Raw genomic sequence first — 23,846 nt, 5'->3', positions numbered from 1 at the left:
CATGCTGTTTCATGCCCTTAGAGCAATGGATACCCTTGAGGTGTCCATACCCACAGCCTTGCAGTTCTTGGTCAATGTGTCCATTTCATAGCCAGGGTGACACTCGCACTTAAAGTATCCCTTGTAATTCACACAGATCTGGCTGCAGGCATCCGGGTCCTCACACTCGTCAATGTCTGTGGGGAGGAGCAGAGGTCAGAACTGGTAGGAGGGTCTGCCTCTGCTTGGGCAGACGGGGGAGGTCTCACCGCCACAGGTCTTCTGGTCCAGAAGCCGGAAGCCCGCTGGACAGGTACACTCAAAGCCGATCTTGAGGTCAGTGCAGATGTGGGAACAGCCACCATTGTTATGCAGACACTCGTTCAGCCCTGGGGAGGGATGCAGGCTCCTGAGAGTGCAAGAGCCCAGAAGGGAAGGGAGCAGGGCAAGCGTGGGGGCCACAGTGGAAGCACAGCCTCAGGGCAGCAGAACTCCCACAGAGCCGGGAGGGCTGGAGACCTTGCTGAGCCTCCGCCTTCAATAACCAGGTGACCGGGAGAGAGAAGATTCAGAGGGGGCAGGTCCTTGGCCTTCTAGACCAGGGCTCTGTCCACCTCAGTAGGCTTTCCCTGGTGGTCTGAGGTCTTTAATTTTACAACCATGTTTCCTACAGCCTCTCTCTCCCCACAACTTCCAAGCTGAAGGGGCCTGCATGTATAACATCCAATCCTTGGGATATCCAAGAATGTCTTCTGAAATGGCCCCGCCCATTCGCCTCCAGCTTAGGGAGCCCATTTCCCTCCTGGGGCGGCCAGTTCCACTTTGGAACAGTGGTGTCCCTTATCAAGTTTTTCCTTGTAGGATCTGCCTCCTGCAGTTTTATCCCCATTGCCAGCTCTGCTGCGTGGTGTTTGCCAGGGTGCAGGGGCTCCCTCAGTGCTTCCTTAAAGTGCTTATTTCTGGTTCCCTGTCATTCAGTTGCCTTTCTCTGGACATACTCCATCTGTTCGTGTCTCTCTCTGAGCAGGGGACAGAACCAGGAGTCTGAACAACACAGGATGTCCCCTACCAGGCTTGGGGCTATCTGAGACTCCCAGACCGGGTCTTTTTCTACACAGACCTGTTGCCGAGTCAGTTCTCTCCTCCCATGAACTAATACAATGGATTTTTTTCAACTCCTCCACTCTCAGCACCTGTCCCTGTTCCTCCACCTAGTCACAGGCCTGGTTCCAATATTACCAACTGCTGCAAGGGATGAAGGAATGCCAGGAGGTCATCTGGGTCTGCCTTCCCCATCCTCTACCCCCTCACCAACTTCTGGCAGGTCCTAGGGGAAGTCAGGGAGTCCAGGACCAAGGCTCACCAAATTCTCACAGCATCTTCTGAGCTTTAGAATCACAGAAGGTTAATTCTATAAGCCAAGGGAAGGTGCCACACCACCCCTTTGCCCACCAGTCTCATGCACTGCCACTGCAGCCAAGCCAAGCAGAGCTGAGCTGAGCCAGCCATGGCCATGCATACAGCTGGTCTGAGCTGCCCACCCCAGGCCATGCACAGCTGTGGGGTGCCCCACCTCCAGCTTGAGCCATGCTTAGGGGATGTCCCCTTTACCCCTGGGCCTCCTCCTGTTTCCCTGGAATGTTGGTGCAACTGAAAGAACAAGACCATAGCAACCCCATGACTCAGGGATCCAGGGGTGGCTCAGCCAGGTTCAGCCCTGGGAAGCCTCATACTCTTGAGGATGGGCTGAGCCATGGTAGTAGCTCGGAGTAGTTGGGGCAGGGTGTGGGGGGGGTTCACCTTCAAGAATCATTCTGTCACTCCAAACCCTCCCTGACCTTTCTTGTACCATATTATTCCCTGAGCACCATCCATTCATCTGTTCTTCCATTCACTCGCTACGTCATTCATGCATCCACTCGCTTCCTTCCTCTCCTTTCGCAGGTAGCGGCATCTCCGCAATTCTATTTACTAAGCACTTGATGGCTGGCTCTGAAAGGGGAAAGTTCACAGTGACTCTGGCTTCTGATGAAAGAAGGTACAGAGTTCTCCAGGACTTAAGTGGGTTAGGGTAAGAGAAAGGCTAACAGGTCTGCATCTAAATGTCACTGTCAACCCTTCCTTGGGAGGCCTGAAGGGAAGTCTCTGTTCCTCTCTAACGCTGCCTAGCCTGGAGGCGATTCTGCTGGGGAACTGGGAGAGGAAGGAAGGGGGTAGGATGGTCCAGAGGCTGAGTAGTATTTGAGGCTTCCATGGGAGGAAGCAGTGATGTCACTTTCCCCAGCACATGCACACACTTGCATGCACACGTCTGCATGCACACAACTCATGCACACACACACCAGCCTATGTGCAGGGGCACACACAGACCCAGACTCCATCAACACATTCACACAGACATGAGAACACACGCAGAGATGTGTGAATGCAATTCCCCTGCCTTACTCAGAGGAGACACGGATATAAACACAGACCTCCAACCAACCAGCTCAGAGACAGGAAGAAAACACACAGACACAAACACATGCATATATACTTCTCTGGCGTGCCATGCAAAAGATGAGAAGAATTTAGCAGGTTAGTAGTCCCTGGCTATCTGCAAATCTGGGTGTGGGGGGAGATAGGCTCGGTTGCTCCTGCTTCCTTGTCTCCCTTTCCACAGGTTCCTTCTTCTTGGCCTTTTCTTGGCAAGGCCTGGGGGTGGGATGTATCCCCCAAAGCTCAGATGAAGTCACTCAGCTACTCTTCCTTTCACAGTTTTGTTTTGTCTTGCCTTGTTTTTTCAATTCGAAAAAGGAGAGTAAAGACGCTATTCCTGGGGAGCTCCAGAGAATGAAGTTCCTCTCAGTGCCCAGGAGGGGAGATACTGGGGAATAGTCTGCCAGGAGGAGGGACAGGGAGGGGCTGACCTAGACTCTCTCCTCCCAGAGCTTCTCGGTCCAAATCTCCTTGGGAGCCTTGACCTGGGATCAGCAGAGAAATGATACATGTACCTTTCTAAAGCGTCCACACTGGCTTCCTGGCATGTCCTCTGGGATGCCCACCCACCTTCAGTGCAGAGCCTGGAATCCATCCTGATAGTTCCAGCCATCAGGACAGCCACCTCATTCCAGTTCACTCTAATCCAGCCCATACATCTGGTCTCCCAAGCAAGTCTGAGTTCCTCAAAGATTAGTGCCATCTCCTGCTGCTGGGGCTGCCTACTCCTACCCAGGCCTGGCCTGAGCAGTGGCCTTAGGATTTGCCTCAACTGACTGCCTGGCTGCTATTCCCGTGTCTTTCTCTACAGGATCCCCTGTGGTGGAGGGGCCAGAAGCCTTTGAGGCCAGGGCCCTAGCTAGGTCAGCAGGGCAGGAACACTGAGGAAGAGAGTTGCACAGAGCACGCACTGAGTCTGAGCATGGCAAGGAAGAGGAGCAGAGGCGAAGTTTGTGAGAAGCAGCATACTTTGGGGGCTTCTGGGCTGGAAAGGAAAGGCCTTTAGAACTTTTTACAGATGTAGAATAAGAGGCCCCAAGGGCAAAGAGCCCCATATAAAACCACAGGACAGAACACATGTCCAGAGAGAGGGTCAGAGCAGAGGGGCATGTGAAGGCCCATGAGGTCAGACATCAGGATGGGCACCGGCAGGAGGGTCAGTCCAGCGTTGGATGTAGACAGGTACCATACCACACTCTTTCAGAAGCTCATCCGACCAGTCCCGGCAGTCCCTCTGAGCATCACACACTTTCCTGCTGTCCACGCACTCGCCACTCTTACACTGAAATCTGTGGGGACCCTCACAGGTTGACTCTGTTGGGCCAGACAAGAGAGTGGACAGTGTCTGTGAGACCTTGGGCAGGTAGGCCGGGGCTGGGTTGGGCCAGGGACCACAGAAGGTAAGCAGAGTTCCAGCCCCAGCCGCAGCCCCACCAGTCTAGAGGGTAGCTCAGGACAGACAGCCAAATTCAGGGTCTATTTCCACAGGATATGACAGGATCCCAGGAATGATCAAGGTCCCATGCTCTGGCTAGCTGGGGAGGGCCATGGGGGTCTGTATCTGACCTGGCAGCTCTATATGGAACAGCTCTGTGGAGACCTCAGAGGCTGGACTGACCATCTCCTAAGGGGGGACCTTTGCCCCATGGACTCTGAATAGGAGAGGCTACTTGACTGCCCAATCTGTTACTGTTCCCCTGGATGACTAGTGAGTTAAGGTCTCTGCTCCTTAGAGGGGCAGGTGGCAACCAGAAGAGTCCTCTGAAAATCAAGGGGGCTCCCTGAGGAGCAGGATTTAGCATCTGTTCAATCTGGCAACTAGTGAGGAAAGTCACCTGGAAGCTGAGCTGCAGGGGCTTGGGGGAGAGGGGACTTCCTGAGGTGCCCTTTCATGTCTCCCTAGGCTGCTTTTGCAAAATCCTTTAAAAAAAAATCCAGTTCTGGTGCCATTAGGACCTCATGGGAGGGGAGTCATATAATTTAGGGGCAAGTGATGCTCTGGGGGAAAATACGCCTCAGGGACCAAGGGGAGGTCTTTTCCAACACCGCTTTCTCCAGGCCTGGGAAAGTTCAGGGCTTCTTCTCCTCAGAAGGATGCTGCCCCTTTGCCTGAGTGAACGCACCCTGTAAGCAGCCAGCTTCATCACTCCCATCTGGACAGTCTTGTTCCTGGTTGCAGCGTTTGATTACAAGGACACAAGTCCCATCCCCACACTGGAACTCGTCCCCATGGCAGGTCCCCACCACTGCTGGGAGAGGGCAAGAGGAGAAGTTAAGGGTCAGTGTGGTTCTAGGTCAGCTCTCCCACAAAACCCCATACCATAGCTACCCCTGGCAAGAACGAAACCAGCGGCTAAGCTTAGGAGTCCTCAAAGGACACCTGGCCAAGGCATCTCCAGTGTACAGATGGGGAAACTGAAGCTCAGAGAAGGGGAAGGCCTTGTTCAGGGTCACACAGCACTCTGGCTGGCAGAGCCCCAAGTAAAACTCAGGTCTCCTGTTTCCCTGTTCACTACCTGTCCCCAGGGCCTTCCATTGAGTCTTAGTGCTCATGACTTAATGACTTTGTCCACTTAGCCAGCCCTTTCTGACCCAGGAACTGTGCTGGGGATGGGGACCTACAGACTAGCAAGAGCCCCCCAATCCTCTAAGAGCTCAGGGTGCAGAGAGGGGCTGAGGAGTACAAGGATGAGGACACGACAGTATAAGATGTAAGGACAGTAAGGACATGGGATAGCCCAGTGGAGGGACCCAGCCCAGTTGGGATAGTCAGATTGTAGAAAAGGTTGGTGAGGAGTTTCTGAGTGCACAAGGTCACTGGTTAGAGGGACAGTGAGTGACTACCTGGACTGGGACAGGGCAGTCGGTAGAGGTATGATGGAAGAGGGGAACTGGGCAGAGACACAGGTACCATTGAAGATGCTTGGCTTGTGGGGTCAGACCTGAGCCCCACTGCTTAGTAGCCATGTGACCTCAAGCAAGTCACTTTATTTTCCCAACCTAAGTCCCTAGTAAAAGCAGGACAGTGTATTCAGAGTAAAGCAAAGAAAGGAAGCCTGAGTCTGGCCTACTGGCAGCCGGATCTGCAGGCCCTGGGCAGGGCTGGGTGATGTGGAGGGGGCTTACAGCAGTCGGCCTCGTCTGACTTGTCCTTGCAGTCGCGGTCGCCGTCACAGCGCCAGCCCAGGTGTATGCACTCGCCACTGCGGCAGGCAAACTGGGCAGTGGGGGAGCAGGCTGCGGGCGCGGACGTGGTCCCCAGGCCGGCTCGACCACAGAGCTCGGCCGCCTCATCCGAGTGGTCCTCACAGTCGAACTGGCGGTCGCAGACCCAACGCTCAGGGATGCAGGCGCCACCGACACCTCCACAACGGAACTCACGGGGCCCACAGGCAGGGTCCGCGCAGCCTCGCTCGTCGCTACCGTCGCCACAGTCGTCATCGCCGTCGCACACGAACACCGCGGCCAGGCACGAGCGGTTGCTGCACTGGAACTCGTGCGGGGCGCACACTGCGCAGGACAGAGAGCCGGTCGGCCGGCCGGACCCCATCCCCGCCCACCCGGCCCTGCTGTAGAAGCTCTTTCACCTAGGGGCCAGAATGAGTCCAGCAGAAGACCTGAATGGGGACGAGAAGCCAGGCACAGCAAAGTGGGGCTTCTAGTGGTGACCCTGGGCGACACACTTGCCCTTCCTGAGCCTTACCAGCTTCATTGCATAAATGAGTGAAGATTCCTGCTTTGCTGCCAGCAGGACGGTGGGAATAGGAAGGCTCTAAAGCTGCAGAGCATTGCCTGTCTTGACAGAGAGCAATGATCTGAAAGGTTATACAGCAGCGGGGTGTGAGGCTGTCTCCTCATAACACAGCTGTAGACAGCATAACCTGTACAATCCAGGCCCCGCCCTGGCCTCCACTGCTCTGATCCCATCATCTCACTCCTTAACATGACCCAGTGCCAGACACCTTACATGGTTTGGTGATCCCAATGTACTGGGAGGGTTCTACCTCTAGGCCTTGCTCAAATGGCTCCACCTGCTGGGAGTCCCCCTCTTGTCCCTCACTGCCTCTACCTTTTTCTGTCATCGATTCTTTTCTTTCAAGAGCCCACGTTCCACCTCCTCCATAACACATTTCGTGTTTCTCTGCTTGGGACATCTCCCACTGCCTCTGCCCGGTGTGCCTTTCACGGTCAGCCCAGAAGCCTGGGTTTTACATCCTTCTCCATTTGCTCCAAGATCACAAACAGCCTGGAGGTGACCCTACTTTGTCCAGGGGGTTTGGCATGGAGCTCCCAGCAGCAGGTAGATGTGGACTGGATAGGTTTGAGACTTGTCCGGGTGTGAGGAATAATTGAGGGCATAGGTCATAGCCCTGACTGTGACCCTGGGCTTCCCCGCTCTGATGGGCTGCTCTGAGCTCGGAAGCATGGAGGACCTTAAGAGACCAAGCAGCCCAGTCACTAGTTTACAGATAGGAAAACTGAGATTCAGAGAGGGGAGCAACTTGCCCTGAGTCACACAGTCAGTTCATGGTGACAAGAGAACTAGAACTCAGGTTTGGGGTATTTCCTTCCTGCTTTGACTCCTTCTCTAGCTTTTCTTGTCTTCTTTCCTCTTGGAGTGTAAGCTGTTTTCAGGGTCACAACTTCCTTGCCTCCTTCGTGTCTTCAGATACTGGCCAAGAACTGGCTTGGGGGCCCAGGTGGGTTTTGGGTGCAGTGGCTGTGATCACAGGTAACTGGGTGGTTGCAGCACCAGATCTCTCCACGTGGGGTCGCCCATAGCCTGTTTCTATTTTCTGGTGGAACAATGTCAATTTTCGTTGTTATCAACCATAAAATAAAGTGATGTCTTTGGTTTCACACAATGTAGGCAGCTCATGTCATGTGTTTCTGACAGCTCTACCAAGTTTCTGACAGTTGCATTTTTTATCCTTCTGGGCTTTTGAGATGTTGGGGCTTTGGTGGGAAACACATGGTATGGGATACCATAGCCTCTGGAGAGGACACTGATGTCAAGATTAGCTCCCCTCCTACCTGTGCAGAGTCAGCTTGTACACATCCAGAGAGGGAGGATTCACAGCCTTTTGAGTCCTGGTAAGAAGTGCTTCTTTTTTGCAGGGGGCAAGAGGGTTACTGGGGACTGACCTCAAGGGTGCTCTACCACTAAGCTACATCCGCAGCCCTTTTTTGTTGTTGTTGTTGGTACTGGGCTCTAACTCAGGGGCACTTAGTCACCGAGTCACATTCCGAGTCCTTTTAATTTTTTTATTTTGAGATAAGGTCTCACTGAGTTGCTTAGGGCCTCGTTAAGTTGCTGAGGCCGGCTTTGTGATCCTCCTGCCTTAGTCTCCTGAGTCACTGCATTACAGGCCTGTGCCACCATGCCCGGCAGGAAGTGCTTCTTAATACTGAGTTCCCACCAAGGTTATAAAGCTGACAGTAACTTTAAGATCCATACTACCTAGACACTCACTCCCAGCCCTCACATGGAATAGCCTCTGAGAGATGGGAGAAGGAAGGACACCTCTTCCTCTGACCAGGCAGTAATGAACTGGAGTGGAGAAGCCCAATAATACCTTCTAACATCCTTGCTCTTATAATTAATGGGGAATATTTCTGTACCAACATACCCCAGTAAGATATTCCCACCCTCTGTGGTAATGGCTGACAGCCTTTATATTGGAAGAATCATTAGGAATCATTATAGGGGTGAGAAGTAAGGAGAGAAGAGGATTCTCATGGACCAGTGAGCCCTCACAAAATTATCACAGTTGAAGAAACGAGCCAGTACTATCGCTGGGGCTTTGAAACTGCTGGTCCCATGCAGAATCTGCCCCCAACACCCAGATGCTCTTTGCTTCTGACTCATCAAAGTACCAGACCTAGAATCTGTGACTCAGAAGCCTTGGGAGGAGATGGCTTTTCCCCTGGGCCTGGAGGAATGGCTAGGGTGCATACAGAGAGGCTTCTGGAGAGCAGAGAGCTGAGAGAAAACAGTGGGCAAGTGCCAGGCACAGGACCTGCTAAGTGCACGCCTATGTCTCTGCCTAGCCTCACAGATTAACAGTCAGTCTTTTTCCCCCATCACCATGTGCTTCCAGAGTGAGGACTATGTAGGATTCGCTTCATTGTTCCTTCCAGAGTCTGGCTCCAGGCCTGGCACACAGTCGGTACCCATCAAATTGAAACAAGTAAGACCTGGTCATAGTCCCCACTGGCCCAGGCCTTATTGGCCTGCTCCCTAGGAAGGAGATAATCCTGTGTTTGAAGTTCAGTGATGTGGAACTGTCCCAATGACCACTTCCATCTGTCCCTGCTGAGGCTGCTGGGAATGTCTTCCCTACCCTGTGACATGTGTGCTTGAATCAGAGATTTCTACAACAGTCGTCCTTCACACCTCAGGAATCTGCCCTCCTCCCGAGACACAGCCCATGCCCTGGCTCAGACCACCACCATTTCCCCATACAGACCACTGCCTGGATCCCTGGCCTTTTCTTGGAGGTTGGAAGACTTGTGAAATGGAGTGGTAGATGTCAGGCATGGTAAAAAAGCTTTGCTGTTCAACCTGAATTTGAATCTCACGTTCTGTCACTTAGCCATGGGCACTTTTCCTTCCTTGTCTGAGCCTCAGTTTCCTCACCCATAAAATGGGGATGATAATGGCTACTCATGAGGTGGTTGTTAGGATGAAAAGAAGAAAATGTCTCCTAAGTGCCCAGCCATTACTAGCGTCCTGATCATTATCCTTTCCTTTCCACTTGCCAGGCCCCATGGGAAACAGAAGCAGCCACTACTCCCCATGGCTTCCTGACACCCTTGGCAGACTTGGGGCTCTGACCCCGGACTCACAGGTAGCACAGCCAGCTTCATCTGCTCCACCCTCGCAGTCCTTCTCCCCGTCACAGCGCCAGGAGGCAGGCACACACTTGTGGCTGGTAGGTCCACAGCTCAGTTTCTCTGCAGGACACACTTGCCTGGCTGTGGAGACAGACATCCATGCATGGTTTAGCCAAGGGGAACCCAGGGCATAGTGCCAACCAGTCCTGCTACTCAGTTCCAGCCACCTAGCACAAGGCTGTGGGTGTCCTTCAGGACCCTTCTGCCCCACATCTCAAGTTTCTTCACCTGAAGCTCCTGTTTGCCCCTAGGACTTTCCAAATCCTAAATCTGACCCCATCACTCCCCTGCCTGACAATTTCATGGCCCCCTGGTCCCTGGTACTCAAGTCCCTCCTTAACCCACTGATCCCTGCCTGCCCTGCCTGGCTATCCCTCCCCCTCTCCAGACCTTTCCTTCAAGCTCCAGCAACATGCAGCTGCCTCGCTCTGCACTCCTCCCTGCCATTTTCCAGCTGTGTGCCCTTGAGAGATATATGCCCAACTGAAGCGGGGTTTGCCTTCCAGATCAGTGACGCCATGATCTGAAGCTGTATATGTGAGGGCTCACCAAAGCCCCTATAGCTCCCGCCCACCCCTCTCCAAGCCCCCTCTCCCAGTAATAGTGCTGAGCCCACTGCTGAGAGCAGCTACTGCGTGGCAGGGCCCAGCGGGACTGCACAGCTATAATTACTGCAGCCGCAATCAGAGGCTGACTCAATCAGGGGCCTGAAGCCCCAGGGTTGATTCTCAATTTGGAAGAAAGAATGAAAACCCTATTCAGGGCTGGGGGCAGCTCTTATCCTCAGCTTTTCCTGATGCACTTGACAGCCAAGGCAGATGTCATCTCATACCCCCATGGTGGCTCCCTATTGCCTTCCAGGGTGTGCTGGAGGCCCAATCTCAGTGGTTTCTAGGATGTGCCAGGCACTGTGCTAGACGCTTCTATTTAATCTTAATAAAAACCCAGGAGAGTGAAGATTTATGCCCCAGCCTCCAACATGGAGACTGAGGACATGGGCTCTGGAGCTTGGCTGCCTGGTTTCAAATTCTAGATGTATCATCCACTGGCTATGTGAACTTGAGCAAAAATTCTTATCTCAGGGCTAATAAAAGGACACTGCTGTGTCCTATCTCTTAGGATTATTATGGTGACTAAGTTAATGTCTGTAAAGTATTTCAAAGAACATTCAGCCTAGTGCTACTTATAACCCATAGATAAGAGATGAGAACTCATGAATCTTATTTATTCATTTAGTATTGCTGGGTACCAGACATGGAGGTCAGCACTGAGTTCTAGTTATGCTGCTGGTAAAGAGTCTATGAGGATTTAGTCAGAGACTGGGAACAGCCTTTTACACCCCCAGAAGCAATGACTACTCATATCTGACTCTGATCTCTGCTCCCAGATCAATTTCCTCTCTTCTTGCCTCTATAGCTGGGATGAGAGGCCACGAGGAATGGAAAAAAGGCACAGAAATATTGGGGAGGCAGGTGTGGGTAGGTGTCTGAGTCAAGGTCCCCAGACAATATTATGCCATGGGAGAAGAGTACTTTTGGCCCCTCCAGTATGGACTCTGAAGTTATCCCCAGGAATATATTTTATGAATTATAAGGTAATCCACCGGGAATACAGGATTCATAGGATTCATTTTCTGGAAAGCACTGACACGCAATGACCTTTAAAAGGTCACCTTGGGGCTGTTGTGTGGGGTAATAAAGGGGACTGAGAGTTTACAGGTGGGGTCCTTCCATAGCACCTTTGTCACCAACACACCACAGGACTTTGGGCAAGCACTTCTGGACCCCACCAGGATGTGAAGGAGCTGATATCCAGTATCTCCCAGAGAGTCCTCTGACCAAGGGGTAGGCAGTGAGAGAGCTGTTGGAAGTGCAGGTTCCCAGGTTCCCGCTTGTTCTGACTGAATGGACACTTAGGGGGCAGAGCCCAGGATTCTAGGCACCTCTGTTTAAGAATCCTTGGGTTAACACTGGGCATTTCTAAAAGATGTAGGATATTTCACCTCTTTCAAAATCAAGTGATACCATAAAAGTTGATATAGGTGTTTCAGACATTTGTAAACCCCCACAAAGAGCAATGGGACAAGGGCAAAGCACCACTTGTTCCCAAGTCAGGTCCAGGAAACAATCTCACGGGGTTGGGAGGGCCAAGTTTACCAAGCACCCATGGTATAATCAGGCTGCTCGTGCCAAATATGTTCCCGTTTTATCTCGCCACAGTGTGAAAGCTGGCATCCCCCTCCCCCAAATTCACATTGGAATTTAATCCCAATGTGATAGTGTTAAGAAGTGGAGCCTTCGTGAGGTGATTAAGCCATGAGGGCATGAATGGGATTAGCGGCCTTATGAAAGAGGCCTGAGGGAGTTCCCTTGCCCTTTTTGCCGTAAGGACACAGTGAGAACAGACCATCTATGAGGAATGGGCCTCACCAGACTAAATCTGCCAATGCCTTGATCCTCAGACTTCTCAGTCTCCAGAACTAAAAGCAACAGATTTCTGTTGCAAATTAGTCAGTCCAAGGGATTTTGTTATAGCAGCCAGAATCATCATCCTCACCCAGACAGGTAAGCAAGCCCTGCAGGCTGTAAGTACAAAGATCACCATGCCACTAGTGTTCCAAGAGTGGGGAAGGTAAGCACGCCATTGTACTGATGAGGAAACTGAGGCTTAAGGAGACGAAGTAACTAGCCCAAAGATGCACGGCAGGCTCCTCTGACTAGAGCCCTGCCCTTTCCAGAAAACCCTAGACATTCTAAAACCAGCCTTAAACTCTCTTCCCCAAAGCCTAGGTGACTGAAAATGACCCTTGGCCATATGCACCACCTCTGGAGGCCTGGTTCTTCAGACCCCAGTGCAGCAGGCAGTCGATTGAACTTTTAATGAATATTTATATAGTTAATAGCATAACCTTTCAACAAGGACAATGATTAAACAATCCATCTGCTTCCTTTCTTTATAATTAATAAGACATTTGCTGTGTCCCTAAATAGACAGTTCTAATTACAGGCTCTCAAGGATTCATCAGTTCCTGATAGCAGCACCTCACCCGAAGAGTCAAGACTCTCAGAATGCCAGGACAAGAGGGGCCTTGGAGGTCACACTGATGAGCACCCCTGGTCCCAAAATCCTGAGAAGGGAATGATTCCAGGTATTCAAAATGCCTGTCTCTCCTGGAATCTCATTGTCTCTCTTGTGACATTGTTCTTCCCAAAGCTAGGACTTGATCTGGTTCTCCAGGCACCAGGTCAGGCCTTTCCACTGCAGAGATTTGGATAGTGCTGATGTGCAGATCTCCTTCGGAGGTGGGTCCTATTATTTCCTGCACTTTACAGATGAAGAGAGCAAAGTTCAGAGAGGGTATGTTCTCTGTTCAAAGTCTCATGATGAGGGACAGAGTTAGACTTCCAACCCAGGTCCAAGTTGACTGCTTAATTTTTGTACTAACCATTACATGTGGAAAAAATAGGCCCCATTCATCTCTCCTGCACATCTGGGCTGGAGAGGGTCACTGGAGGAAAGAGGCTCACTGAGCCTTTGCTCAGGCAGGTTGTGCATGATGGCTATCTGATGTCCACTGTCAGGATTCTTGAAGCCCAAGGCCCTCTGGCAGTGTGATGTAGGAGAAAGAGCAGGGTTTGGGTCAGATACACCTAGGGCCAGGTTTCAATTACTAAGGTCCTTGGGCAGGTCAGTTAACTTCTCTGTGTCCTGGGTGAATAATCTCCTGGGGTTGGTGGATGTTCTAAATAAGGAAACATGGAAATCCCTATATTTGAGATCCTCGAACAAACCTGAAGCAGAGGCAACAGTTGCCCTTCTTTCATTTCACGAACTGTACATGCAAAAGGCTGGTGGGGCACCTGGGTCTACCACCAGGGAATGCACACGAGTCCACATGCTCCTCACAGAGCAGGTCCACCTAACCTCAGTCTCTCCCCTGTGACAGAGGCCCCCAAAGGACACCTTTGGTCTGCTGTCCAAGTACCCCAGGTTCTAAGACACAGAAGCAAAGAACCCCACTATCTCTCAGATAAGAGGAACCCTCCAAAGTTGGCAAGGGGGCTTGAAACTGCACCCTGGAATGGCTAAAGGCATTTATTAATTTCTGGAGAATCTTGCCCCAGAAATTCAAATCCATGGGTACTTTCTCCAATTCATAAGTTCACAAATTAACAAAAAAGGAAATGTCTGTTGAATACAAAAAATGAAAGTACTTGGCAGATGCTCATTGACCAAGCAAGTCTACAATACCAGCTCATTAGAGTTTTAGGGGCAGACAACCTCCATATGGGGACTGCCAGCTCAAAGCGGACTGGAGACTCAGGTGATGGGAGCTACCAGCTCCTTCCCCAGGAGGCACAGCATGGGACAATCCCACCCCGCCAAAGTGGGGAGTTATACCAGGCTCCTTCATGTGGGGTCTGGCAAAATGCCTCTAGCTGGGTCAGTCCCTAACTTGCTGGGTTATCTCAGAAAATCCCTGGGTCTCCATTTTTTGATCCATAATAGAAGGTGAGCTCAGTTAATCAGTGAGGTCCCCTTCCAAGTCCTAAGCTGCAAGAACAAATTCCATTTTCAATAAGGAGCACCCAGAGTGTAGCTCATTCCCCTTGAACCTCTCCTCCCCCTGCCCACACCCCTCCCAACAGACGCCTGAAGGTGGGTCAGAGTGGTACCCAATCAAGTGAGCTATAATTAGAGTCGAAAAGCTACTTTCATTAGGCAAATGTTCTGGGCTTTTCCGTTGTGACTCTGGCTGTATTTTTTTAAGTACAGAATTCAGGATCAGAGAGAAATGGAGCTGGGAGATATCCTGCCCAGCCAGGGTAGATCACATAGTAGGGGAAAATGTGGGACCTGCCCCCACATTCCTTTTCCTCTCAACACAGCCCCCCATCACTTATACTGTTCTAATACTATAATCATCTAATATCTTACTATTCTATTAAATGTGCTGGGGCAGAGGGCTTAAAGTACAAATATAAGAATAAAAATAACACAATAAAAATAACACAATCCCTGTATGGCAGATGCCATTGTACCATTTGACAGATGAAGAAACTGAGCCTCTGGAAGTCGGGGCAACTGGTATAAGGTCTCACAGACTAATGGACCAGACCCACCTATATCAGATACCAAATCACTACGCTTTATTGTCTACAATCTTTGTTAGGGGTGAGGAGTGGGGCTCTATCCTGGGAGCTGGCACAGCCCCAGAAACCTGGTAAGCTATGAAGATTGCTATGGCAACGCCAATTAAATGGACAGTGGGTTGGCTACCGGGTTCTCATTCAGTTGGGAAGCTATGTGCAAGCCTGCAACCAGGCCCTGCTGCCCCAAGTTTTGCCTGCCCATTGAGGGCTCACTCTGGCCAACCTCCTCCAGGCAGCCTTCCCTAGTCATGGTCCTTGTCTGCCTCTGATCAATGTTAACTGTACAGGAAGCAGGGACCCTGGTCCTTGTGCCCCAGTTGAGCACAGGCAAGGGAGAAAAAAGTTCTCAAAATACTAAGGGTTCAGGAATCTTGAAATTGTGAAGTCTTTGAAATTCTGGAATGTTAGAGGTCAGGGCCTAGATAGGAGTGGGAAATAGGGACTGTCTCACAGGGAATTATTGGGATATCCCAAAGGAGAGCTGGGTCTTTCTGCTCCTGAGTGCTGCCTTGTCTGCTGCACCCACAGGTGTCCTGTCAGACCTCAGAGAGCTTGAAGAACCCGTCTTTTGTCACAGAAGGGGGACCTGCCATGAACAAGCTGTGTTTCTTTGTGGCAAGTCTGTCAACCTCTCTGGGTCTCTAGGTGCTCAACTGTCAAATAAAAGGGGAACCGGGAGGCCAGAGGAGTGGAGCCCGAGGGTTCAGGAAGTAAGGCGAATAGCAACATCGACACCAAGAGACTGAGTTGGGGAGAGAAGGGGCAGCATAGCCCTGGGGCAGCAAGATAGCCCCCCACTAATAATCACAACGAGGCCCCTCTGCCCCTCCTTTCTGCCCCCAGTGTCCAGGGTAACTGCCGAAGTGGGAGGATGGCAGCGCTGGCTAACTGCAAAAATAGAAAGGGCCCCCGTGGCCACAGCCTCCTCCCCAGATGCCCTCCAGGTGCTCAAGACTCTGCCCCTCGGAGGCTGGGCAGCCACAGCCACGTGGCTCGACTCTTCCAGCCTCAGTTTCCTTCTGAGTGGGGCTCCACCTCCCTCCCAAGGTTGCCAAGAGATGCAAGGCGTAAGTGGGCGTGCCTGGGCTTTGTTCCTGCCAAAGCTCAGGACAAAGCACTGGGCTTTCCTCCTGCCCAGGCGCCCCAGGACAGCATTGATCTGGGCTATCTGGTGGGGTGACAAAAGGACGGGGCCTGTGGCATGACTGAGGAGGGCAGGGGCAGTCGTTCGAGGAAATGAGGGGCCCCTTGTCTGGGACGGGGTCGCTCTTGCTCTCCTCTCTCTCCCTCTCTCTCTCTCACAGACTGGTAGCGCTGTTGCTAGGAGACAAGGAAACCCAGTTATCACCAGCCACAGCCTTAGATGGGACTGTGGCCTCTATTGTCCTTGTCTTGCCTCTAGGGCAACTGTTACCCCTGAAGAAGGGTTGCTGGGTCCCCCAAAGCCCCACCATCCTCCACGTGCTCGTCACATCCCAACCTTTTGTCTCAGGCTCGCAATACTGACACGCTGCCTCTGAACCACTGGGTCCTTCCCCACCCCCTTCTCTCTCCTTTTTAATTTAACAAATGTCACGGAATGACCTGCCGGGTGTAAGTTTGCTTAGAGGATTAGGGCCTGGAAAAGAAATCATAGAAAGACAAAGTCCTGAGTGTGGGAGGCGAGCCCAGGGCTCTGGCCCTCCATATCACCCCTGGCTGCATCTGTCACCAGTCAGCTGGCTAGGGACAACTGGGCTCCTGGGCTCAGCCCACCCAAGGCAGAAGAAAGAGCCAGGAACTCAAGTTCCTGGCTGGGTAGTCACAGGCAAGTCAGTCGACCTCTCTGAACTTCTGTGTCCTCCTCTACAAAATCCTGAAAGTGACAGTACCTGCCTCCTGAGGCTGCTGGGAGGATAAAAGGGGTTAGCACAGTGCCTGACACACCACAAATGCCTAACGAGCGCCAGCTGCCATTCGTGCTATTGGAATTTCGATTTGGGTCCTCAAGAACACGAGCAGGCAGCCTGGAGGAGGCGCTATGGCTATTTCTAGGCAGAAGGATTCAGTGGGCTGTTTCCATGCCTGATGCTATAGGAACAGGGTCCAACGTGCAAGCCCAGAAACGGGCGACTAGCAACTAGATCCACTTGGCTGCTGAGCCCCCGACCCCAGGGCACGGCAGTGTCCAACTGCTGACCTCACTTGAGCCCCACTGACTGCCAACTCAAAAGAGCCGATGAGGAAACAGGTTCAGGGCAACGCCCACCCCACTAGTCCAAGGGACAGGACTCACGGCAAGTGGCCGCCGACTCATCGGAGCCATCGGGACACTCCTCCTCTCCATCACACTTCCACCGCTCGGGGATGCAGTGGCCGTTGTCACAGGTGAAGTCGCTGTCCGCACAGGTCTTCTTAGCTGTGGGGCAAGGAGGAGAGCATGAGGGGTCTGGTGGCCACCACAGGCTTTTCTAAGACACAGTCTGGTGGCTAAAGAGTGACAGGAACGTGCTCCATCTAAAAGCTGGCCCACAGGACCTCCCGCAGCACCACCAGGCCACAGAGTGCGTCACAGGCCAAGGGGAGAGGAGAGGGGAGAAAGGCTGACTCACTCAAGTGACACCCTGCCCCTGCCCTCCAGGTCCAGCAAGGGTGCCAGGATCCATCACATCCCAGTCACACTCCTGTCTTCCCTCAAAGTCTACTACCGTTGTCACCTCCAAGAAGCCTTCCTGGATCCCCATCCTGCAGCTGCTTTAGCCTCCTCAGCCAGTCCTCAGTCCCTTTACCTGCCTCCCCACCCCAGTCAAGGCACCTTCCGCAAGCAGGGAGCTCCTGAATCCTAAAAGCAGATTCTTTCTTTGTGGCAAGATGAATGAGGTGACCAAGCACCTACTAGGCAAGACACCACATCAGTCCCCATCCCTGAGGCCCTTGCAGAGGTTCTACAGAAACCACTGTCCTGCTCTGGGTTTTGGAGCTCAGCTGGGCTCCTTCCATGTGCATGATCTTGGGGAAATTACTTACCTTTGAGCCTCCCTTTTCTTATCTGTGTAAAGGGAGAGGGCAAACGAACATGTACAAAGAACCCACCCACAGCAGATGCTCGTGAGCAGCGGCTACTGCTGTTTTCATGTTTGGAGTCCTAATTAGAAGTGTAAGAAATAGGGTGTTCTCTGCCCACCCAGAGGATACAGCAAGCTGAGATCTCACAGCCAGTAGCAGAGCTGGGACAGGAATGGGGGTAACCAGTCACAGTCTAAGACACTCTGCTGCCCTATGTGCTCTGTCCTGAGAGGCACTGGAGTTTTGGGGTCAGAGAGTGGACCAGAGAGACGCCTAACCCTGTTCTATGGTGCCCCCATTATTACTGCTCAGCTGGGATCCTGGCTTCTTCCTGAATACCCACTGTATCTGACAGGCCAGGGCAGGAGGAGGGCAGTTGTCCTGACGGGCCTACTGTGGCTTAGTTGGGGCTGCCTATCCCTTACAACCAGAAGGTGTGTTGGGGTGAGGTCTTGAGGACCCCAGCTTAACTCAGCACCCTTCACAGCAGCCTGTGCCTCTCAACGGTTGGGGCTTTGAAAGCATCAAATGTGCATTCAATTTATACCTTGCCCAGGCCTGGGCTGAGGATCCAGGACCTGCTACAGAGCCGCAGACTGGAAGAGAAAGAGCAGAGCAAGGGGGCCAGGAGGTATGGATTCCAGTCTTTGCTGTGCTGTTCTGCTGTGTGTCCTCATGCAAATCTCTGTCCCTTTCTGGCCCTCCAGTTTCCTCATTGGGAAAGGGGCGGGGGATTTGGTAAGATACAATCTTTCAGTGGAGAAGGTAGTTCCAGATCAGGAGGCCCAGAAATGGCAGGGGTGGTGGTCTCTTTTCAGCACAAAGGAGGATATCTCAGTACAGGCAGGGCTCGCCTCAGGCCTTGGGGAGCCCAGTCCTCCCTTGAATGATCCAGAGGCTGATGTGCAGGGGCCACCTGGATACTGCTCCTTCCCAGGGGCTGAGGTTCCTTGAACCCCTGCAGTCCCCCTCCCTGCTCCTCCCCTCCTCAGTACTTCCCAGTCCAGTCCCACCTGGATTCTGGAGGGCTCTTGCACAGTCCATACTATTTATAACATCACCCCTTGCTCAAGCTGCCCTTTGCCTGAAAACCCTTTTTCCAAACTGCCTGCTTCCACTCCATACTGAGATAGTACCTACTCCAAAAGCCTTCCTTGAGCACTTCTAATCTTTGGGGACCTCTCCTGAGCTCCCACAATCCTCTAAATATCACTCTAGAGCAGAGGTCAGCAAACTTTCTCTGTAAAGGGCCACAGTGTGGATATTTTAGGCTTCAAGGGTCACAGTTTCTGTCACACCACTGAGCTCTGCCATTGTGCAGCAGAAGCTGCCACAGACAACAGTTAAGAGTGAACACAGTGGTGTGTCAATAAGTTTATTTATAAAAATAGGCAGTAGGCTGTGGCCTGGGGCGTGATGACCTGTGCTCTAGCGCATCACTGATCCCACAGCCCCACGTGGTTTGCTTTCTTCTCTGTCCAACCTGGCAACAGTCAGATTCAGCATGGAACCAACTTGGCAGATCCTGGAAGGATGGTGAACAAAATGTCTAGCCTCTGCTCCCAACATATCAAGGGACAGGACTCCACTTCTCCCCAGGAAGTTCCTTCCAATCAGCCAGCTTTATTGAACTCCTCCCATGGTCTGCTAGCTGCCTGCAAGGATTTGGGGAGAGAGACTGGGTATCCCGAGTCCATTCCACTTCCTTCTTTTTCATGAAATCCTTGCAGCACATCTGCATTCTGAGCTTTCTTCACACTTTCCTTAGCCAGATGCCTCTACATTCAGGGCTAGAAGAAACCCAAGTCCACCCACAGATGGGGAGGAGCCTGAGGCTCAGAGAGGAAAAAGGCTGGCCCAGGGAAACCCAGCAAGGCAGGGACAAGAGCCAGCTCCCTTGCCTCTCAGTCCAGGGTCCCCAAGCAGCCTAAGCTCTGCACAAGAGGTCATTGTCAATATCACCTCTTGATAAATCATAGTCTGCAATCTTTGTAAAGTGAATACCAATCTAAGCTTCAGCAACGGGAATTTTTCCCCACAGGAGTTCAGCATCCAAACAAAGAAGCATATGTTCTGAGCTTTTCTTTTTTTAACAGTCCCTAGGTGCTTCCTGGGTGCCAGCGTCTGTGCTAGGGGTTTTGCCCCGGAAACCCCAGGACAAAAGATCAGTTAAGTCCTCATTTAACATATGAAGAAACTTGGACCCAGAGATGTTAAGTTATATGACCAGGTCACATCGGGGTGGGAGCAGCACCACAATTTGAATTTGCAGTCAGACATCTGCTCTTTCCCACCAGGGCTCCCCAAACACACACTCAGCAGTAGAGGTGAAAGAAAAGCCCAAGAGTAGATGGGGGAAACCCTGTGGAGGCTGCAGTCAGCATCACTGAGCCTCTGCCCTGGGGACACAGAGGAAAACTAGTCAGACAGACCCTGGGAGCACAGAGCAAGGGGGCAAGTCTGGCAAGGCTGTGTCCCTAGGTACAGGACACCCAATGGCCTCCTGGGGTCCTTTTCTCTCTGGCATTCTGGAAGCTTGGGGTTGAGCATGGCCTCTCTGCATGTCCTAGACCCAGCAGGAACTGTGCAAGGAGGCTGGGCAGTCAAAAGCACCATCATGGTCCAGAAGGGCAGTTGAGAAGTCATCCAGGCCCAGGAAACAGGGCCGCAGGGCGGGGGGCCCCTGGTGGTGTTTTGCAGAACAGATTTGTTCACTGTCTAGACCAGTTTGGTCATTTTCCATCCCGGCTCCTTTTATCAAAAATCCCAGTGACTCTCTGGTAGTTGTCATTACTCCCATTTTACAGAACAGAAAATCGAGGCTCAATGAGGTGAGGACGGCAGGTGGCAGAAGTGGGATTTCAATTCTGTGTGGTAGCTACCAAAGCTTGAGCTCTTCCCTCTAAGGCCCGCAGCCATCCCAGTGTTAGCCACCTAAGAATGAGGACCCCAGAGAGGCAGATGCAGTGAAAGACCTCTCAGGTCCCAGGGGCCACAGGACATGTAGTGAGGCAGATCAGTCACACAGCAGAGGCAACTGCCTGAGGTGGTCCCCTGCAATGTGGCCAGAAGTGTGCAGAAGAATTTAGCCTATGGTGACTTTGCTCTGCTAATGTACTTCCCTGAGGAAACTGAGGCAGCATGATCACTTTCAGCTTTGAGACCTTGGAAGGTCCCCTTGGAAGCAGACCACAGAAGGACTTAGCATCAGCGCCAAGACTGCACCTGGCATGGCTGCCTCCTCACTGGGTAATGCTGGACCATAAGGAAGTCCCTTCCCTCTCTGAGCCAGTGGAGCTGTAGCTTTCCCATGCAGCCCACAGGGCAAAGTGTTTCTCTTGGGGATCTCAGTGAACATCCCAGCATCAGGTCATTCAGCATAACAGGCCCAAGAGTCCTCATTCAGAGAAGGGCCCGAGCAGTCGTTCTAAAGCTGTCAGAGCAAGCCATGCCAGACCCACTCTCCTGGCCTTGGCTCTGGTTCCCAGGACAATTCCCCAGCTGGGCTGGAGGCCGTGGCTCTGTTTCCAGGGATTTATGTCCCTCCATGCCAGTCTGCCCCTTGGACAATGCCCACCTCTGTGAGTCCCTATACTCCACAGCCCAGGAGTGATACATAGTCATCCAGGGTCTGCGACATCATAATCTGGTGCCATGGCAACAGATGGGCTGCCACAAAAGACTCAGGATTCCAGAGGGTGGTGAGGAGGGGCTGACCCCAGGGTACAGCAGAGGAGAGTGGGAAATCCAGGACAAAAGAAGAGGGAGCTGCTATTTATAAGAGGAACATAGGCCAAGGAAAGCATCAGACAGTCCAAGGCCAATTGAACTCTGCTCTGCCACTTCTGGGCTGTGTGATGTTATTCAAGTTACACAACTTCTCTGAGCCCCATTTACTTTATCTGCATTCAGGGATACTATCCCTGCCTTACAAAACACAGAGGGTTCTGGGCTAAGGATGGCACTGATGCTTTAATGAACTAAAAAGCAGTAAAGGGGTTCGTTTGGGGAGTGTGAAGTCACTGCCCTGGCCCCAGCAGCTGTGTGCCATGTTGGGTCCATCAGCCGGCCTGTCTGGGCCTGCCTCCTCGTCGGGAAATGGAGGCAGGGCACTGACTGGTTCTTAAGTCCCTCTCAGCACCCAGAGTCTGTGATTTTGTGAAATTATTATGATCACTCAGCACTTCGCAGCTTCCCGCCCCTGAGGCCTGCTTCCCTGAGACAATATACACCCTCACGCTGTTCCCACCCACGCTCCTCCTGCCGCCCAGTGCAGACAGGGCTTCAAAACAAAGACCTGTGAGGGCTGCCCAGAGCTGCTCCAATCGAGTGTTCCACCACGTCAGAGCCCCTTCCATAAAAGCCCAGAGAGAGGGGCCTGCGCAAGGCCCGAGGGCATGCACTTGAACCGAGGTATTAACTTCCAGTCCCGTTGTGTGGCCAGGAAGTGGGGGGCAGCGAGGGCCAACTGAGGAGGGCACCACATTCAAGGAAGTCGGGGGAGCTGTGGGAGCAGGGCGAAGGATGAAGGGCATTCCAGAAAGAGGGATAACAGGGCCTGGGGGTGCAGGAGCCAGCCCTCCTGTGCGGGAGGCGAGTGGCAAGGGACCTGGGAGCTTCACCAGGCCAGGGCCAACCCGCCCCATGGGGCAGAGGCCCAGCACAGGGCCTGGCTTTCCTTGAGCTCCCAAGACCTCTTCAGCCTCTTGCCAAGCCCAAGGCTGCTGTTCAGCAGCCAGCGAAAACCAAGACTGAGCTGCCAGGGCTGGCTTTGGAATTCAGTGAGAATGGGCAACATGGACGCTCGGTCCCTAGCAGAGGAAGAGGAACAGAAGGCAGGAGAGTGGGCCAAGGAGCTATCCACCCAGACATTTGGAGTAGACTTGTTTTACTCCTTGGAGATTCATGATGCCCACGGCTTACCAAAAGCCCCGGGATGGCCCACGGCAGACGTCTAGTCAACTGTTTGCTCCAACTCTGCCAAGCTTACTTAACTAAGAAACTCCTTTTTTGGATGTCATCTCTATTATTTCCCAAGTCAAAGTGGCCCAATGAGCCATACCTGGGAAAACACCGGGTGGTACAAGCCCCTCATCCTACAGATGAGAAGACAGGCCTAGCAGGACCGGCCACAGTCACCCAGCAGTCTGGCACCCTGCTGTCACGTCTCTGGGCCAGCACACCAGACCAGGAACAACAGACGTTCACAGAGCACTCAGCCCAGAATGGAGCTGAGGGCACCTCACTAGAGAGACCCAGTCCTCTGAGCAGGGCTTTTTTGAAAGAAGGGCCGAGGACAGGGAGAGGGGATGGAGACCAAGACCATCTGGAGCAGGAAAAGTAGAGAGATGTCAGGGATGCAGTCTGCTCTCTGGTTTCCTGGGTATAGAAAGAGGTTGAGCAGAAATCTATAAGAAAAGGTGGGTCCCAGCTCAACACTGTTGCTGAGCCACCTGGAACAGGGCCTTCTCCTCCTAGTGCAAGTGAGGGAGCAAAGACCTAAAACCCCCACCTTGGACCCTGGTACACAGAGGGGACTTAGCTGTTCTCAGGCCAGGGCCAGCGCTAGATGGCCTGGCTCCACCTCAGCCAGTCCTAAGGCAGCTGGGCCACTTGTACCCGGTGGGGTCGGGGAGATGAAAGGGCTGCTCCCCACAGCTACCCTTCTGCAGAGCTCGCCAGGCCCTGGCGTTGCCAAGACGACCACTGCAGCAGAAGGGAGATCCGGGGTGGGGGCAGGGGGCGTGCCAGCCCGCCCTTGGCCTACTAACCTGGCAGGCAGATTTAAATGACAGCCCAGGAAGCTACTATTAAACTGTCACCACAGTCAACAGGACGACAGACTCCGGAGTGTTCTCTGGCTGCAGCAGCAACACAGCAGGAGTGAGAGGGGGAGGAGCCGGTGGCCTGAGCAACCTGCACCCCCTCCCAGGAGGCCCCCCGGCCTGCCTGTGTCCACCCACTGCCACAGTCACCCTCTCAGGCCAGGATGGGTCTTGGCACAGAGCTGGGGCACAGTGCAAGGCCTGGCAAACTTTGTGTTTCATTTTTAAGCAGAGGAACCCTTTTCCCAAGTGAAACTCTAAAGAATAAAACAGATAAAAATAGAGCTGCGCTGTTGGAAGCAGGGCCAGAGGTAGGGGACCCCATCAGCTGTTTCCCCATCACTCAATGCCCTGCTGGGGCCTCTGTCAAACCCTGGGGCTCAGAGCCCATTGGCGGCTACTTTGGGATTCAGCAGTGCTGGCTTCAAATCCTAACCCCTCCCCAGGCAAGTGATGTCCCTAAAGATCC

At 52.7% G+C, this 23,846-nt stretch overlaps 1 protein-coding gene across 15 annotated transcripts in view; it reads right to left on the bottom strand.

The window, feature by feature from the left end:
- Lrp8 (LDL receptor related protein 8) overlaps positions 1-23,846 on the bottom strand; it is a 75,634-nt gene that overhangs the window by 23,258 nt on the left and 28,530 nt on the right. For 3 of the 15 annotated variants that reach the window (XM_047561491.1, XM_047561540.1, XM_047561550.1), the window contains exons 3-9: positions 16,783-16,905; positions 9,307-9,435; positions 5,584-5,967; positions 4,581-4,706; positions 3,649-3,771; positions 249-368; positions 51-176 (exon numbers count right to left, since the gene is read on the bottom strand). In XM_047561491.1, coding sequence (XP_047417447.1) covers positions 51-176; positions 249-368; positions 3,649-3,771; positions 4,581-4,706; positions 5,584-5,967; positions 9,307-9,435; positions 16,783-16,905 — 1,131 coding nt within the window. Of the gene's footprint in view, positions 1-50; positions 177-248; positions 369-1,590; positions 1,630-3,648; positions 3,772-4,580; positions 4,707-5,583; positions 5,968-9,306; positions 9,436-16,782; positions 16,906-23,846 lie in introns of all 15 variants that reach the window. The other 12 variants (XM_047561523.1, XM_047561568.1, XM_047561590.1 and 9 more) reach the window with 10 other exon arrangements.

Source organism: Sciurus carolinensis, chromosome 1, assembly GCF_902686445.1.
Source record: "Sciurus carolinensis chromosome 1, mSciCar1.2, whole genome shotgun sequence".
In the NCBI taxonomy this organism is placed as follows: Eukaryota; Metazoa; Chordata; class Mammalia; order Rodentia; family Sciuridae; genus Sciurus; species Sciurus carolinensis.
The sequence above is the reverse complement of the archived record's forward strand: the minus strand, read 5'-3'. Positions and strand labels throughout refer to the sequence as shown.